The sequence below is a fragment of the Castor canadensis genome, chromosome 7 (genome assembly GCF_047511655.1).
Source record: "Castor canadensis chromosome 7, mCasCan1.hap1v2, whole genome shotgun sequence".
Classification (NCBI taxonomy): domain Eukaryota; kingdom Metazoa; phylum Chordata; class Mammalia; order Rodentia; family Castoridae; genus Castor; species Castor canadensis.
This window is the reverse complement of record NC_133392.1, coordinates 37,702,182-37,721,320: the sequence shown is the minus strand read 5'-3', so window position 1 is coordinate 37,721,320 and position 19,139 is coordinate 37,702,182. Positions and strand designations below refer to the sequence as shown.

At 35.9% G+C, this 19,139-nt stretch overlaps 1 protein-coding gene across 9 annotated transcripts in view; it reads left to right on the top strand.

Annotated features, from left to right (window-relative positions):
- The window catches only part of Exoc6 (exocyst complex component 6), a 210,817-nt gene that overhangs the window by 116,806 nt on the left and 74,872 nt on the right, over nt 1-19,139 (top strand). For all 9 annotated transcript variants that reach the window (XM_074078754.1, XM_074078757.1, XM_074078759.1 and 6 more), the window contains one exon: nt 10,366-10,545. In XM_074078754.1, coding sequence (XP_073934855.1) covers nt 10,366-10,545 — 180 coding nt within the window. The remainder of the gene's footprint in view (nt 1-10,365; nt 10,546-19,139) is intronic.

The following is a 19,139-nucleotide window of genomic DNA, read 5'->3' as shown; positions in this document are numbered from 1 at the left end:
TCATGTGACGTGGGCAAGTTTTTAAACATTAATGATTATAAATTTCTCATTTATAAAATTGGATTAACAGTTTAACCTCGTGTGAGGTTATTATGAGAATTAGAGGAACTAGCCCAGAGTGACTCACTGTAAATCAGTTATATGTTGAGCATTCAATTAGACCCCAAATACACAAATAGCTATGCCTTCTCTCAAGAAGCTTGTAGGAGAAAAAAAACTACAAAAGACCCTTAACAGTATCATGTATGTGCCATAAGTAGGAAGAGACTGAAGTTTTGAACCCTTATTTATCCAAGGACAAGTTGATCCTTAGCTTTTATATTAGATTTTTTATAGTCTCTCTACTAACATCCATGTATGAGTAATACATACATGATAAGAAGGGAATTTGCTAAGAATTAGCATTATAAGCATATTTAACTATTAACATTAAATTTTACCTGCTAATTCAGTACTCTGATTAAAATATGAGTTACCTAGACATCTGTTCCTAGGGATCTTCAAGCAATTTTTGTTATTAGTTCTTAATCAGTGAAACAAAAATACTGGTACATGATATTCTTAGATTAGGGGATTCTGGAACTGTCATTCTCAAAGTCTGCATGTTGAAGAGAATGCTTGGAAATGTTAGCGCTGAACCATCACTCCGGACTTGTAGATACTTAATTGAAATCATAGCTGGCATCTCATACTTCTTCGTGAGTTTACTTAGAAATCAAGGATCAAATTCTATCGTATAAATGGCAAAGCATCCTTCATTGCCACACCTGCCTAGCAAGTGTGAGGCCCTGAGTTCAAACCCTAAGTACAGACAAACAAACAAACAAACAAAAACCGGCAGAAACTCATTGCCTGTGCCGATATCTTCAAATGCTTTCCTGTAGCAGTTTCAAAATTTCAGATCTTACATTATGATCTTTGATCTGTTTTAAATTGATTTTTGTACAAGATAAGAGATAGACATGTAGTTTCAGTGTTCTACATGTGGATGTCCAGTTTTCCCAACACCATTTGTTGAAGAGACTGTCTTTTCTCCCACATATATTTTTGACATCTTTGTTAAAAATCTTCTAGCTATAACTGTGTGGATTTACTTCTGGGTCCATCAGCCTGTATGTGTCTGGTTTTGTGCCAGTACCATGCTGGTTTTATTACTATGGCTTTGTAGTACAATTTGAAGTCAAGTATTGTGATACCACCAGTATTGCCCTTTTTCCTCAGATTGCTTTGGGTATTTGGGTTCTTTGATGCTTCTGTATGAATTTTATGATTGACTTATCTATTCATGTGAACAATAACATTGGTATTTTATGGAGATTGCGCTGAATCTGTAGATTGCTTTCTGTAGTATATCCATTTTCACATTGTTAAGTATGGCAATCCATGAACATGGAAGGTCTTCAGTTTCTTTATTCAGTGTTTTATAGTTTTCATTGTTTAGGTGTTTTACATTCCTTTTTTTTTTTTTTTTTTTTGGTGGTACTGGGGCTTGAATTCAGGGCCTTCACCTTGAGCCACTCCACCAGCCCATTTTTTTTTTTTTTTTTTTTTTTTGCGATAGGGTTTCTCAAGATAGGATTTTGGGAACTGTTCGCCCAGGCTGGCTTCGAATTTCGATCCTCCTGATCTCTGCTCATTGTGTAGCTAGGATTACAGGCCTGAGCCACTGGCACTTGGCCTCACATTCTTAATTACCTTTATTTCTAGGCATTTTATTTTTGAGGGCTTTTTTTGGGGGGGGAGGATTATTTTCCTGATTTCTTTCTTAACCTGTTAATTATTGGTATGTAGAAAAGCTACTGATTCTTGTATGTTGATATTGTGTCCTGCTACTTAGTTGAAAGTGTTTATCAGATCTCAGAATTTTTTGGTGGAATATATATAGCTTTAAGAAATTTGATTTTTTAAATTGCCTCCTCTTCCTGTCCATTTCATTATCATAAGCCTTCTCTCATCATAACTAAACATTAAGTCTTGTTACATAGTATTCCCTGTTTTCCTCTGTGTTTAGCATCAGTAGTAAGATTAGATAATACGCTGGATGCTACATGTAGTCTAACTAAAATTTAGAAATTTCTGGATGAAAATCATGGCTTATTGGCACATTGTTTCTTGAATTACAATAGGAAAAAATTAGCTAAAGAGGACACTTGTTGTGACAGTTCCAATCTCATCTCCTCCTTAGATTTTTAAGGCCTGTAAAAGATCATAGAAGTGTTCCTCTTGCTCTCAATGAATAAAACTATATGTAACCTTTTCTTCCCCCTTAAATGTTCAATAAAATTTCTTAATAAGATACTTATAGGCTCAGTGCTATTAACAGAAAACTGACAAGAAAACCAAGTCCAACTTTCTTAAACAGTGGGGTTGAGTATGATGCTATTTGGGAGGCTGAGTCAAAAGGATCATTTGAGCCCAGGAAATGAAGTCAGCCTGTGCAACAGAGCAAGACCTTGTCTTTTTAAAAAAAATTTCCAATAATAGAAATGTTATTGGCCACTGTAACTAAAATATCCAGGGATAGGGCTGATTTCAGATGAGGCTAAACCCTGCTGCTCAGGAGATAATAACAAGTACTGAGTCAGTCCATCTTTTAACTCTTTCAGATGAGTTTTGGCTCATTTTCAGATTCTACATGGTGGCCCAGTAGTTCTAGGCTCTCTCCTGCTAGCAAAATGGCTGACTAGTCATAGAAAGTTTACATCTTCATGCCCTAACTGCTGTAGAGTTCCCTGTGTGTAAGAGGATGGGAATTGCTAATTCACTTTAAATCATCAGAATCTATCCTTAGAGCTAGATATAGGTTCAGTATTGCCCAAAGCACATAGGTGTGAATGGGAACAGGATGAGTTTTTAAAATGTTTTTGGGGACTATTCCTAGAAGGAAAAATGGATAATCAACAGAAAATCATAGATGTTTACTAATATGTTTAACTGTCTACTGGATATTATTTAAAACCCACATGTTTATGGTCAGGAGGTACAAGTGGAGTTTGTGTGTGTGCTTGTTAAATAAGTTCCTCAGGTGGTTTTGTTGTACACCTATGGTTAGAACCACTATGATATCATTTAATTTCTATGCATTAAAATAAAGGTCTCAAATTATGCTAGTTTTGTTTCTACCTCCAGAGGGCACTATTTTTTAACAAGCAAAGGAAGAATCAGTTACTTTGCTTATAAGCTGAATCTTTACATTTTATTTAGAATTAGTTAATATGTTCCTGACCTGGTGAGGTATAAAGAATGTAACCACATCATACAAGATCAAGGGCATATATGCTTTCTAATGATTATATTTGTCTGGATTGTAAAATAAATATAACTCCTTGAGAAAGTTTCAAGTACTGTCTTTTTTTTTTTCTTTTTCATTTTTCTTTTATTATTCATATGTGCATACAAGGCTTGGTTCATTTCTCCCCCCTGCCCCTACCCCCTCCCTTACCACCCACTCCACCCCCTCCCGCTCCCACCCCTCAATACCCAGCAGAAACTATTTTGCCCTTATCTCTAATTTTGTTGTAGAGAGAGTATCAGCAATAATAGGAAGGAACAAGGGGTTTTGCTGGTTGAGATAAGGATAGCTATACAGGGCATTGACTCACATTGATTTCCTGTGCGTGGGTGTTACCTTCTAGGTTAATTCTTTTTGATCTAACCTTTTCTCTAGTTCCTGGTCCCCTTTTCCTATTGGCCTCAGTTGCTTTAAGGTATCTGCTTTAGTTTCTCTGCATTAAGGGCAACAAATGCTAGCTAGTTTTTTAGGTGTCTTACCTATCCTCACCCCTCCCTTGTGTGCTCTCGCTTTTATCATGTGCTCATAGTCCAATCCCCTTGTTGTGTTTGCCCTTGATCTAATGTCCACATATGAGGGAGAGCATACGATTTTTGGTCTTTTGAGCCAGGCTAACCTCACTCAGAATGATGTTCTCCAATTCCATCCATTTACCAGCGAATGATAACATTTCGTTCTTCTTCATGGCTGCATAAAATTCCATTGTGTATAGATACCACATTTTCTTAATCCATTCGTCAGTGCTGGGGCATCTTGGCTGTTCCCATAACTTGGCTATTGTGAATAGTGCCGCAATAAACATGGATGTGCAGGTGCCTCTGGAGTAACAGTCTTTTGGGTATATCCCCAAGAGTGGTATTGCTGGATCAAATGGTAGATCGATGTCCAGCTTTTTAAGTAGCCTCCAAATTTTTTTCCAGAGTGGTTGTACTAGTCTACATTCCCACCAACAGTGTAAGAGGGTTCCTTTTTCCCTGCATCCTCGCCAACACCTGTTGGTGGTGGTGTTGCTGATGATGGCTATTCTAACAGGGGTGAGGTGGAATCTTAGTGTGGTTTTAATTTGCATTTCCTCTATTGCTAGAGATGGTGAGCATTTTTTCATGTGTTTTCTGGCCATTTGAATTTCTTCTTTTGAGAAAGTTCTGTTTAGTTCACTTGCCCATTTCTTTATTGGTTCATTAGTTTTGGGAGAATTTAGTTTTTTAAGTTCCCTGTATATTCTGGTTATCAGTCCTTTGTCTGATGTATAGTTGGCAAATATTTTCTCCCACTCTGTGGGTGTTCTCTTCAGTTTAGAGACCATTTCTTTTGATGATCAAGTACTGTCTTTAGAACATGTTTCTCCTCAGAACTGCTGTCTAGAATTTCTCTTGAAACAGCTACTCAATTCCTGTCTTGACTTAGATTTCAAGCGCTACTAAACATCTTAAAATATACCCCTCCCTCAATTTAAGAAAAATCTTCAGAAAAGTTTGTCTTAACTTAGACAGTTTATGGAGAAAGTAGAACTGGCTCTTAGTATTGTCCTCAAAAAATTCTTGATAGCAACAATAAAAGCAATCATAATTTTTATATGTTCCCCTTCATTTTTGGTTAGGTCCCTTAAAAAAAAAAGTGTATTCTGGATCACTTCATCACTGACCATGAAGTCCAAAAATAAAATACAGTTAATTACTTCATTTGGCTATAATGTGAATTATTTTAATCATCATCATGTTTATAATTTTTCTTCCTTCAATTTTTCTTTCCTTTGTTATTTCAAAATTTCTAGATATTTGGTCCCTTGCATTCCCTAAATTGGGTTAATATTTTAATTGTCCCATATTGCTTTTTAAAAAGTCCAGAAAAATGTGAACTAATATCTTCTTAGTTTATTAAACTATATAATAAAGAGTATTAAGAAATATAACATTGATTTTAAAGCTGGATTTAAATTAGACTCTTAAAAGAATAGTCATTTTTGTAAAGATAAAAAAATTAATCAGGTATTTCAATTCTATGAGTTTGGAGGAGAGAAATCTCTTGAACTGGGTTTTTAATTTTTATTTATTTATTTATTTATTTGGTGCTGGGGACCAAACTCAGGGCCTTGCACTTGCCAGGCAAGCGCTCTTCCACTGAGCTAAATCCCCAACCCTGAACTGGGTTTTTTAATTGTTAGGGTCTGGGGTGTAGCTCAGTCATAGAGTGCTTGCCTAGTTTGCTCAAAGATAAGGGTTCAGTTCCTAGCACTGTAAGCATTTGCTATCTTACTTACCTCTCTCTAATGTAGTTAGGAAGGTTAAAGAGAAGTACATATTACTGCAGTGACTAATACATATTAAATATGACCCCTTTGTTCAGTTACTGTTGTTTCAACTTTCAAATAAATGATTCTGCAGATGTTCAGTACATATTTTTTCCTCCTTTGCATGCAAAATAACTTCAGTAAGTTAACTCAGGTAATTTGGTATAACCACCATGCTATGAGGAAACTGGGCTATATGGAGAAGTTACCCATCCCAGGTACCAGATACATGAGTGAAGGACCGACCCCTCCAGATGATTCCAGTCCCCAGCATTGAGTATGCTTTTCAGCCTTCAAGTCATCCCAGTGGAGGTCCCAGATATTCAAAGTCATCCCCATTGTTCTCTGAACTGTAGAGCCCATAAACATGATATTTTAAGCCACTTAGTTTATTACTCCAACAATAGTAACTAGAACAACTGACATAAATACTTCTTTCTAGGTTCCTATTTTTCCATATCATCAGATAGATTCAGGTCCATGAAACCTTGTTTCCAGCCCACATGATCCCTTCTTTGTGCTGTACATGTATTCAATACTATTTTATTCCTTTATTTATTCATTCCAAGATAATTTTGTAAGTGGAACTTTTCTGTCCCAACTACATTATAATGTTTCAAAACATTCATTTAACAAGTACTCATCTACTGCCTCTATGTGCCAAGTACTGTTCTAGCTGCTGGGGATACATCCAGGGGCAAAGACAGATACAAACTTCCAGTCTTAATGGGGCTTACATATTGGTGGATGTTTTTTTTACTGTATAGTGGCTGATATGGTATTACTGATAAACATTGATGTTTAGCTTCTCAATATTAAGACTTCTCTGGATTTGAAATTAAAACTCTGATTTTGATGGAGAGAGACTGATAGCTTAAGTTTCTGTAACTATTTTGAGTCAGAATTTATTTTGCTACTGCCATATTTATTTGTGCTTCCTTTCAATTTCAGTTAATACTATTATCATTATCTTTTTTTTGATATTTGCAATACTTTTATTTATCCATCAAAGACCTTGTATCTAGATTGCATAAAGAATTCTTTTTTTTTTATTATTATTCATATGTGCATACAAGGCTTGGGTCATTTCTCCCCTATTATCATTATCTTATTTTAAATTCCTGTTTTATCCAAAGTAGTGTTGATTTTACTTTTTTCTATCATTGAGGAGGAGCACTGTTGGAAGTTTTTATTACTTATGTCAAATTTGTATTAGACCTCTGAGTAGGTAAAGAAAAACCTTTCCTGGAATTCCTACTGTGAAGGCAAGCATGCAGATGAATGAATGTCTACCAGTTGGTTTTCCTCAGCCCAGGTTGGCAGTGAGTAGTAAATGGTTAGTTAGAAAAGTGGGAGAGTCAAAAAAGCATTGCAGTGTGAAGATGGCACATTTTGAACATTCATGTTTACCTTTTTGTGTTCTATCCTTTTGAAAAAATTTTAAGGTACACAAAGCAAAATACCTAGTAAGGATTCCTGATTATATTTTTGAAGTTTCAACCCAAATGGCATTGCTTCTGCAAAACTTTTTCTAACATACCAAATAAGAACTAATTATTTCCTCTTTTGTTTACTCAGGATGCTTTGTAAAACTTCTAATATAGCATTAGTCATGTTTTGTTATATTCCATATATATATATATCCATCCTAAACTTGGAGGAATTCTTAAGGTTAGGGACTGTCTTACTCATTTCAGTGTCTGTACAGTGGTCTTATTCATAGATGTGATATAACTTGTATGTCAGGTTAAAGTGCATACTAGGTCTTCTTCTTAGGGTAATAGTCTAAATAGGTATCAGTTTTCCCAGAAATACTACTTTGCTACCCAAATCAAATTAAATCCAGTTTTCATGCTCTACTGGTGAGTGACAAGTTGTCTACCCTCCTTAAGGTGGTACAAAAAAGGACTGGTGGAGTAACTCAAGTGGTAGAGCACCTGCCTAGCAAGTGTGAGGCTCTGTACCACCTCCTCCCCAAAAGAAAAAGAAAGGGAAGGAAGGAAAGAAGGAAGGTAGGAAGGTAGGTAGGTACAAAGAATCATGGAGACTTGCGTAGCTAAAAAAATTTGACAGAAAGGCAGAGATCTTTTTGGTTTTAACTTCCAAGATGCTCCCTGTTCAAGATCATGTGATTCCCTTGCATGAGGATCTTTTGCCTTGGTTCCAAAGGCCACTTTGCCTAGTCCTCCCGTGTCTCTAATGCCATTCTGTCAGAGTGCTGCAGCCTGAGTGAGTGAGAGCACCCCACCTCTGCTTTATTTTTGAGATTTTTAATGTGGAATTCAGGTTAATAATTTGAGGACCTTCTTTTATAATATAGACATGTGTAGCTATAAATATCCCTCAAAGCATTGTTGTAGTTACATCCTGTGAGTTTGGCACTATGGTTTTATTTTTGGTTGTTTCATAGTATTTTCTAATTTTGATCATATTTCTTTGTTCCGTTGGTTATTTATAAGTCTATTGTTTATTTTCCAAATATCTTTCTCTTATTTAAGTCTGATTTTATTACATTGTTGTTAGAGACCATACTTGGTATGCCTTCAGTCCTTTTAAGACTTGTTTTATGTCTGTCCATGTTAGGACAGTTCAGGAGTGTGTCTCAGTTGAGAATAATGTGTGATTTGCTGTTGTTGAGGGAATGTCCTTTAAAGATGTGTGTTAGATCTAGTTAAGTCTTCAGTTTCTTCCACCTGTTCAAATCTGCTGTTAAAGCTTTCTAGTGATTTGTCTTTTTATTTAACTTATTGTACTTTTTAACAATTTCTGTTTATATTCTCTACCTGGTGAGACATTTTTCTAATCTTTTTTTAGTTCTTTAGGTATGATTTCCATTTGTTCTTGGAACACATTTTAAATAGCTTATTTGAACTTTTTGTCTTTTAAGTCTAGCATCTGGGGTTCTTCATGGACTATTTTTATTGATTGTTTTTTTTCCTGTGTAAGGGTCATACTTTCTTGTTTATTTGCATAACTTGTAATTTTTGTTGGTAATTGGACATTTAAAATAATATAACATGCACATTTGGAGATCAGATTCTCTCTCATCCCTAGGGTTTGATTTTCCTCCTGTTTGTTATTTATTTTGTGACTTGGCTGAACTAAATCTGTAAGGTCTATATTCCTTGTCATGTGTGGCTTGGTTTGCCTAATGATCAGATATGATTAGTCACAAATTTCCTTAAAAGCCTGGAACCATTAAGTTCCCCAGTCTTTGCCAAAGGTCTCTGTGTGATACTGGGATATGGCTTAAATCCTGAGGTGGGAAGTTAACAATTCTGTTTTAGCTTTCAGTTATCTTGCACAGAGCTTCAAGGTTAGTCATAAATGAGAGCTCAGAGCCTTCTCAGGTCTTATGTGAGCAGGCATGTAGTCCCACACATGCACATGACCTTCTAGATTCCCAGGAATATGTCAGAGCTTTTCAAAGATGTCTGTGGACATCCCATTTTCCAATTTTTTTCTTGTGAAAATTTGGTTAACCTGTTCTTTGTCCCAACTAGCATCTCAGATATCCTCCTTGATAAAAATTGCCTCTAGTTGTTTTTGACAAATGCCCTTAGGGAAAGGTATTTTGCCCCTGGACAAGCCCTAATTCTGGTCAAATAAAGACATCTCTGCAAGTGGGACTGAGGTCTTCCAAGAAACCACCAAATAGGTCAAGCATGATAATTCTCTGGGAATGTAGCTTTGAAGGCGCTCCAATTCTATTCTCCTACCTTTGGTGACTGGTGGGCTGCTGGGTTTTATTACAGTTGCGACATCCTCATTTTCAAGGGTACTATGGAGAGAATTTGGAAATAGGGCAGAGTAAAATGGCATAAAGCTCATATTCTTATGATTCAGCTGTTTGTCTTGAATAAATGTTGCCTGGGTTACTGTAAGTTTTGGATAAATTTTCAGAACAGGAAAATTCAGGTTTAACAATTTTTGATAGTTTTCTTGGAGAAGAGAATGCTTGGGGATCTTCACTGTGCTATTTTTGCTGATGTCATGCACATCATTTCTTTTTTCTTTAGAGAAGTGCATTATCAGCTCCATGCCTGCCACCTCTTAAATTCATAGCACCAGCAACTGTAGTTGGTCCTCTGTGTCCAAGGATTCCACATTTGTGGATTCAGCCAACCTCAGATCAAAAATATTTCAGAAAAAATTGTGTCTGTACTGTACATGTACAGACATTTTTTCTTGTCATTGTTCCCTAAACAATATAACAATAGTTTATATAGCATTTACTTTCTATTATAAGTCATCTGGAGATGATTTAAAATATTTAGGAGGATGTATATAAGTTATGCAAATACTATACCATTTTATATAAGAGACTTGAGCATCTTTGGAATTTGGTATCTGTTGGGGGAGGGACTTCTGGAACCAACCCCCTATGGATCTAGAAGGACTCTATTCCATTTTTTCTGAGATAGTCCAACTTACTTTCCTCAGTGAGTCAGTGAGTAGGTGTGGTCTTTTGCATTCTTGACAACTTCTGTTTTCTCCTGTCTGTGTTTCCTAAGGGACTTCTATAGTTGTGAGAACAAGTCAGGAATTAATATCTCGTAAAGTATTCCATCATTTAAAGACACAAAAAAAGATACTGCATCTAGAAAGAAAGAAGAAAAGACGTGATATCCAGTTGAATAAACAGAATAATGCAAACAACAACAGTTTTCCTGGATTTTGAATAAATAACAAAATATTAAGCCAAAAATATATAAAACAAAATATAGAATTTTAAGAAAACTTGCTTTATTTTCTGTTTCTTTTGTTATTTTGTCCCTGTCAGGATGCTCGACATGCAGCAGAAGGAGAAATATATACCAAACTTAATCAAAAAATTGATGAATTTGTTCAGCTTGCTGATTATGATTGGACAATGTCTGAGCCAGATGGAAGAGCTAGTGGTTATTTAATGGATCTTATTAATTTTTTGAGAAGCATCTTTCAGGTGTTTACTCATTTGCCGGTAAGTATGAACAATTTCAAAAATTTCTACAGATTTGCTTACTAAAGCATATTTTAGAGTTTATTTTAATTTGAGGTTTACTTATTTAAAACGACTTCCTAGTTTGCATAGTTCCTTTCCTATTATTGTAAATCAGTTTATAAAAAATCATAACTTAGCTAGTTGTTTGAGGTTTTAATATGTTTTACTGGTTTATCAAAGTAACTGCAGTTGTCTTCCTAACAAAACCAAGACAAAAGACTGAACTTTAGTAGAGTTAAATAGAAGTAAGCTCTAATAGTTTTCATGAAAGTCAATATAATCAATGGCTTTTCTAATTGAAAAGGGCTAAGAAACTATTGAGTATTTTTTAGCCAAGACATAAAAAGTAAAACAGGAGCACTGTTCTATCTTGGCACATAATCATAGTGCCAGGTACATATTTAATTCATCCACATCTTCAACTTTGTTGCCAATCTCTCTCTCTCTCTCTCTCACACACACACACACACACACACACACACACACACACACACAGTACGGCAAGGACATTTGGGTAAGAATAGGCTGGTGCATTGGATTCTTCAGATTAGAACTGGCAGAGACCAAAGAATGAGATGTACATGCTGCTGTTTGAGTATATCCAGAAGTAATACAACTATTGTTAAAAAAAGAATGGGGTAGCTTTTATAAAATAAAATAGGGAGGAATTTTATCAGACTTTTTAATCTTCTGTTATAAGATATAGCTGAACATGAAAATAAACTAATCTACAGCCTAAACAACTGCTACCCTCTCCCTTGTTTGGAATGAAAAAAAGAAAGTTATTTTCCTCACTCTTTACTCTTTCCTCATTAGAGTTGCTCCAAAAAGCTGATTAAAATAGTTGAGGGGAGGAGTTTAAATATATACATACACACACATAGATACACATATATGTGTGTGCGTGTGTGTGTATATATATATATTTACGTATGTATAAATATGTTAATGAGATTTACTCATGGATCTTGGTTAGGGAACTTCTAAAAGCTTATGGAGGGATGGTATTGTATTCCTAACTGCTGTCCTTAAATTATAAAAGGAAATCTTTTTTTTTTTTTTTTTTCATTTTACTTTTATTATTCATATGTGCATACAAGGCTTGGTTTATTTCTCCCCCCTGCCCCCACCCCCTCCCTTACCACCCACTCCACCCCCTCCCGCTCCCCCCTCAATACCCAGCAGAAACTATTTTGCCCTTATCTCTAATTTTGTTGTAGAGAGAGTATAAGCAATAATAGGAAGGAACAAGGGGTTTTGCTGGTTGAGATAAGGATAGCTATACAGGGCATTGACTCACATTGATTTCCTGTGCGTGGGTGTTACCTTCTAGGTTAATTCTTTTTGATCTAACCTTTTCTCTAGTTCCTGGTCCCCTTTTCCTATTGGCCTCAGTTGCTTTAAGGTATCTGCTTTAGTTTCTCTGCATTAAGGGCAACAAATGCTAGCTAGTTTTTTAGGTGTCTTACCTATCCTCACCCCTCCCTTGTGTGCTCTCGCTTTTATCATGTGCTCATAGTCCAATCCCCTTGTTGTGTTTGCCCTTGATCTAATGTCCACATATGAGGGAGAACATACGATTTTTGGTCTTTTGAGCCAGGCTAACCTCACTCAGAATGATGTTCTCCAATTCCATCCATTTACCAGCGAATGATAACATTTCGTTCTTCTTCATGGCTGCATAAAATTCCATTGTGTATAGATACCACATTTTCTTAATCCATTCGTCAGTGCTGGGGCATCTTGGCTGTTTCCATAACTTGGCTATTGTGAATAGTGCCGCAATAAACATGGATGTGCAGGTGCCTCTGGAGTAACAGTCTTTTGGGTATATCCCCAAGAGTGGTATTGCTGGATCAAATGGTAGATCGATGTCCAGCTTTTTAAGTAGCCTCCAAATTTTTTTCCAGAGTGGTTGTACTAGTCTACATTCCCACCAACAGTGTAAGAGGGTTCCTTTTTCCCTGCATCCTCGCCAACACCTGTTGGTGGTGGTGTTGCTGATGATGGCTATTCTAACAGGGGTGAGGTGGAATCTTAGTGTGGTTTTAATTTGCATTTCCTTTATTGCTAGAGATGGTGAGCATTTTTTCATGTGTTTTCTGGCCATTTGAATTTCTTCTTTTGAGAAAGTTCTGTTTAGTTCACATGCCCATTTCTTTATTGGTTCATTAGTTTTGGGAGAATTTAGTTTTTTAAGTTCCCTGTATATTCTGGTTATCAGTCCTTTGTCTGATGTATAATTGGCAAATATTTTCTCCCACTCTGTGGGTGTTCTCTTCAGTTTAGAGACCATTTCTTTTGATGAACAGAAGCTTTTTAGTTTTATGAGGTCCCATTTATCTATGCTATCTCTTAGTTGCTGTGCTGCTGGGGTTTCATTGAGAAAGTTCTTACCTATACCTACTAACTCCAGAGTATTTCCTACTCTTTCTTGTATCAACTTAAGAGTTTGGGGTCTGATATTAAGATCCTTGATCCATTTTGAGTTAATCTTGGTATAGGGTGATATACATGGATCTAGTTTCAGTTTTTTGCAGACTGCTAACCAGTTTTCCCAGCAGTTTTTGTTGAAGAGGCTGCTATTTCTCCATCGTATATTTTTAGCTCCTTTGTCAAAGATAAGTTGCTTATAGTTGTGTGGCTTCATATCTGGATCCTCTATTCTGTTCCACTGGTCTTCATGTCTGTTTTTGTGCCAGTACCATGCTGTTTTTATTATTATTGCTTTGTAATATAGTTTGAAGTCAGGTATTGTGATACCTCCTGCATTGTTCTTTTGACTGAGTATTGCCTTGGCTATTCGTGGCCTCTTGTGTTTCCATATAAATTTAACAGTAGATTTTTCAATCTCTTTGATGAATGTCATTGGAATTTTGATGGGAATTGCATTAAACATGTAGATTACTTTTGGGAGTATAGACATTTTTACTATGTTGATTCTACCAATCCATGAGCATGGGAGATCTCTCCACTTTCTATAGTCTTCCTCAATCTCTTTCTTCAGAAGTGTATAGTTTTCCTTGTAGAGGTCTTTCACATCTTTTGTTAGGTTTACACCTAGGTATTTGATTTTTTTTGAGGCTATTGTAAATGGAATTGTTTTCATACATTCTTTTTCCGTTTGCTCATTGTTAGTGTATAGAAATGCTAATGATTTTTCTATGTTGATTTTATATCCTGCTACCTTGCTATAGCTATTGATGATGTCTAGAAGCTTCTGAGTAGAGTTTTTTGGGTCTTTAAGGTATAGGATCATGTCGTCTGCAAATAGGGATATTTTGACAGTTTCTTTACCTATTTGTATTCCTTTTATTCCTTCTTCTTGCCTAATTGCTCTGGCTAGGAATTCCAGTACTATGTTGAATAGGAGTGGAGATAGTGGGCATCCTTGTCTGGTTCCTGATTTTAGAGGGAACGGTTTTAATTTTTCTCCGTTAAGTATAATGCTGGCTGTAGGTTTGTCATATATAGCTTTTATAATGTTGAGGAACTTTCCTTCTATTCCTAGTTTTCTTAGAGCTTTTATCATGAAATGATGTTGGATCTTATCAAAGGCTTTTTCTGCATCTATTGAGATGATCAAGTGGTTTTTGTCTTTGCTTCTGTTAATGTGGTTTATTACGTTTATTGATTTTCGTATGTTGAACCACCCCTGCATCCCTGGGATGAAGCCTACCTGGTCGTGGTGAATAATCTTTTTGATGTGTTGCTGAATTCGGTTTGCCATTATTTTGTTGAGGATTTTTGCATCAATGTTCATTAAGGAGATTGGCCTATAGTTCTCCTTTTTGGAGGTGTCTTTGCCTGGTTTTGGGATAAGTGTAATAGTGGCTTCATAAAATGTGTTTGGCAGTTTTCCTTCCCTTTCTATTTCATGGAACAGTTTAAGGAGGGTTGGTATCAGTTCTTCTTTAAAGGTCTGATAGAATTCAGCAGAGAATCCATCAGGTCCTGGACTTTTCTTTTTGGGGAGACTCTTGATTGCTGCTTCAATTTCATTTTGTGTTATAGGTCTATTCAGGTGATTAATTTCCTCTTGGTTCAGTTTTGGATGATCATATGTATCTAGAAATCTGTCCATTTCTTTTAGATTTTCAAATTTATTTGAATATAGGTTCTCAAAGTAGTCTCTGATGATTTCCTGGACTTCCATGGTGTTTGTTGTTATCTCCCCTTTTGCATTCCTGATTCTACTAATTTGGGTTTTTTCTCTCCTCATTTTAGTCAGGTTTGCCAGGGGTCTATCGATCTTGTTTATTTTTTCAAAGAACCAACTTTTTGTTTCATTAATTCTTTGTATGGTTTTTTTGGTTTCTATTTCGTTGATTTCAGCTCTTATTTTTATTATTTCTCTCCTTCTATTTGTTTTGGGATTTGCTTGTTCTTGTTTTTCTAGGAGTTTGAGATGTATCATTAGGTCATTGATTTGGGATCTTTCAATCTTTTTAATATATGCACTCATGGCTATAAACTTTCCTCTCAAGACTGCCTTAGCTGTGTCCCATAGGTTCCGGTAGGTTGTGTTTTCATTTTCATTGACTTCTAGGAACTTTTTAATTTCCTCTTTTATTGCATCGATGATCCATTCTTCATTAAGTAATGAGTTATTTAGTTTCCAGCTGTTTGCATGTTTTTTGTCTTTACTTTTGTTGTTGAGTTCTACTTTTACTGCATTGTGGTCAGATAGTATGCATGGTATTATTTCTATTTTCTTATATTTGCTGAGGCTTGCTTTGTGCCCTAGGATATGATCTATTTTGGAGAAGGTTCCATGGGCTGCTGAGAAGAATGTATATTGTGTAGAGGTTGGATGAAATGTTCTGTAGACATCTACTAGGTCCACTTGATCTATTGCATATTTTAGATCTTGGATTTCTTTATTGAGTTTTTGTTTGGATGACCTATCTATTGATGATAATGGAGTGTTAAAGTCTCCCACAACCACTGTGTTGGCGTTTATATATGCTTTTAGGTCTTTCAGGGCATGTTTGATGAAATTGGGTGCGTTGATGTTGGGTGCGTACAGATTGATGATTATTATTTCCTTTTGGTCTATTTCCCCTTTTATTAGTATGGAATGTCCTTCTTTATCTCGTTTGATCAATGTAGGTTTGAAGTCTACTTTGTCAGAGATAAGTATTGCTACTCCTGCTTGTTTTCGGGGGCCATTGGCTTGGTAAATCTTCTTCCAGCCTTTCATCCTAAGCATATGCTTATTTCTGTCGGTGAGATGAGTCTCCTGTAAGCAACAAATTGTTGGATCTTCTTTTTTAATCCATTTTGTCAAACGGTGTCTTTTGATGGGTGAATTAAGTCCATTAACATTAAGTGTTAGTACTGATAGGTATGTGGTGATTCCTGCCATTTAGTTATCTTAGTTGTTTGAAGGTTTGATTGTGTGTACCTAACTTGATGTTACTCTCTACTGTCTTGCTTTTTCTTATCCTGTGGTTTGGTGCTGCCTGCCTTTTCATGGTTAAGTTGGGTGTCACTTTCTGTGTGCAGGATCCCTTGCAGAATCTTTTGTAATGGTGGCTTTGTGGTCACATATTGTTTTAGTTTCTGCTTATCATGGAAGACTTTTATTGCTCCATCTATTTTGAATGATAGCTTTGCTGGGTAGAGTATCCTGGGGTTGAAGTTATTTTCATTCAGTGCCCGGAAGATCTCACCCCACGCTCTTCTTGCTTTTAATGTTTCTGTTGAGAAGTCTGCTGTGATTTTGATGGGTTTACCTTTGTATGTTACTTGTTTTTTCTCTCTTGCAGCCTTCAATATTCTTTCCTTAGTTTCTGAACTTGTTGTTTTAATGATGATATGTCGTGGAGTAGTTCTATTTTGATCTGGTCTGTTTGGTGTCCTGGAGGCCTCTTGCATTTGTATGGGAATATCTTTCTCTAGATTTGGGAAATTTTCCGTTATTATTTTGTTGAATATATTACGCATTCCCTTCGCTTGCACCTCTTCTCCTTCTTCGATGCCCATGATTCTCAAGTTTGGTCTTTTGATGGAGTTGGTGAGTTCTTGCATTTTCTTTTCACAGGTCTTGAGTTGTTTAACTAATAGTTCTTCGGTTTTTCCTTTAATTGCCATTTCATCTTCAAGTTCTGAGATTCTGTCTTCTGTTTGTTCTATTCTGCTGGATTGGCCTTCCGTTTTGTTTTGCAGTTCTGTTTCGTTCTTTTTTCTGAGGTTTTCCATTTCCTGGCTGTTTTCTTCTTTATTGTTGTCTATTTTTGTCCTGAGTTCATTTATCCATTTATTCATTGTGTTCTCTCTTTCACTTTGGTGTTTATACAGTGCTTCTATGGTTTCCTTTATTTCTTCTTTTGCTTTTTCAAATTCTCTATTTTTATTGTCTTGGAATTTCTTGAGTGTCTCCTGTACATTTTGGTTGACCCTATCCAGTATCATCTCTATAAAATTCTCATTGAGTACTTGTAGTATGTCTTCTTTTAAATTATTCTTGTAGGCTTCATTGGGTCCTTTGGCATAGTTTATCTTCATTTTGTTGGAGTCTGGCTCTGAGTTTCTGTTCTCTTCATTCCCCTCTGGTTCCTGTACTAATTTTTTGCTGTGGGGAAACTGGTTTCCTTGTTTTTTCTGTCTTCCTGTCATTGTCCTTGGTGTTGTTACTGTCCCTGTACTGTGTGTAATTAAGTATTTTCTAGCTTGTAATAATAACAATGGTAATATTGAGAATGGAAGAGTGAGCTGAGATGGAAAGCAAGAAGTTAAAGAAAAGGGGAAAACAAATATACAGACAAGAGGGAGAAAGCAGAACAAGGTATCAGACAAGAGAGTTTCAAAGGTATAAACAGGGAGTGTTAGTGTACTAATCAACAGTAAGCTGGTCCGCGTCTTCCCAAGCCGTATGGGCGCCGGCCACTGGCGGCCCGGGGGCCTCCTCGGTTCTCCGTTTAACGTGAAGTGGAGATTCTCTGCGCCGGCTGGAGATGTGGAGGAGTCAAAGTTATGAAAGGAAATCTTTTTTAAATGTCCTAGAGAAATATAATAGCTTTCTGTTAACCTTTTACATGTAAAAAAAGAGTGGATTGTTCTACTGACATTTATAGATACAAAATAAATAAATAAAAATAAAAAGGAAAGCTGTAAATATATTTTTATAACAGCTAATTTCTAAAGAAATTTTTTTCATGTAGTATACACTAAACAATTGCCAATTAATTTGAATTCACCTTATCAGTATTTATCTCCATGCTTCTAGCCAAAAGCAATCTGCATATGCATGCAGACATACACATAATTGGGTTTTTATGTTGTAATATCTGCCTCAAAAGTTGGTGTGAGGTGATAGATAAGAATTTTATGCATAAATGTAGTGTGTTAGAAATGGTTGGGGTAAATGCCTCACAGTGGAAGACTGGTCCTGGAGATAAAGCCCATAGTCTCATAAGATTCTTTAATGACATTGAATGGAACAGATTCCTGGTCTAACTATAGCACTCATCTGGTCTGTTATAACAGTCATGATTTTAGGTGAGTCTTTATATTCAACTTTCAATTTTTATGTCATGTAACATGGGTTTTTCCATAAAGAAAAAACATTTTTATATAGTGTAGACCAACAAATTGAACAATAAGTATAGGACTTGACCAAATAAAAAGAGAATAATTGTTCACAGCTAAGAGAAGAGAAAAATGTACCTACATCAGTATATTCTTATTCAATCATGAACTGAAAGCAATTTCTAAGCAAAAATATAAGTATTGGCTATGATAAAGTTTAATTATAGTTGATAGAGCAATTATATTATAGCTTAGATTATTAATTCTCTGAAATGCTGAAGTTTGTTAAAATATTCAACCAGATTGTTGTATTTCAAGCAAGGAACAGAGACAAAGAATTAATTCTTTTTCTAAGCAAAATACAGCATTATATGAGCTACCATTTTTATGTAAATGTTTAAAGGTGGAAATGATTTCTTAGTTTCATTTTACTCTTTGACCAGGTAGAGAGAGGGATCAGTTCTTCTTTAACTCTAAAAGAAACTTCAGAAGATGTGTGTGTGTGTGTGTGTGTGTGTGTGTGAGCGTGTGTATGTATATATATATTTAATTGCCACCAGTCCCATTCTCTCAGCTGAAGGAGAGCTGGTTATCTCACTTATAGACAGGAAGGGTTTTGTGGGTGTAGTTTTGGTTACATGCCCTATCTTTAGTGTGGCAGGGTTCAGGGATAATGGGGTGAGTTGGAGTTAACGGAGGCTATGAAACCAAGGGCTTCTCTTTTAAACAGTGCAAGAATTGGCCAATATTATAAAAATTGTACATGGAAATAGTTTCTGGGATAAAGTTAGCTCTCTCATCTCCCCCTGCTCAACTCTGAAAGGACCTACGTTTGAACATTTTCAACTTAAAAACTCCACCCTAATCTTTATTGAATAGTTTTTATCATCCCCATCACTGTTGCAAAAGGATGCTTTCTAAATCAAAGATTGTCACAATATGCAGTTGCAGATCACACTGCCCAGTGAAAGTTCCATTCAGTTGAGAAAATTTATAATTTATCTAGTAAGATTTTGTTCTCTGCTTACAGGATATGAGAC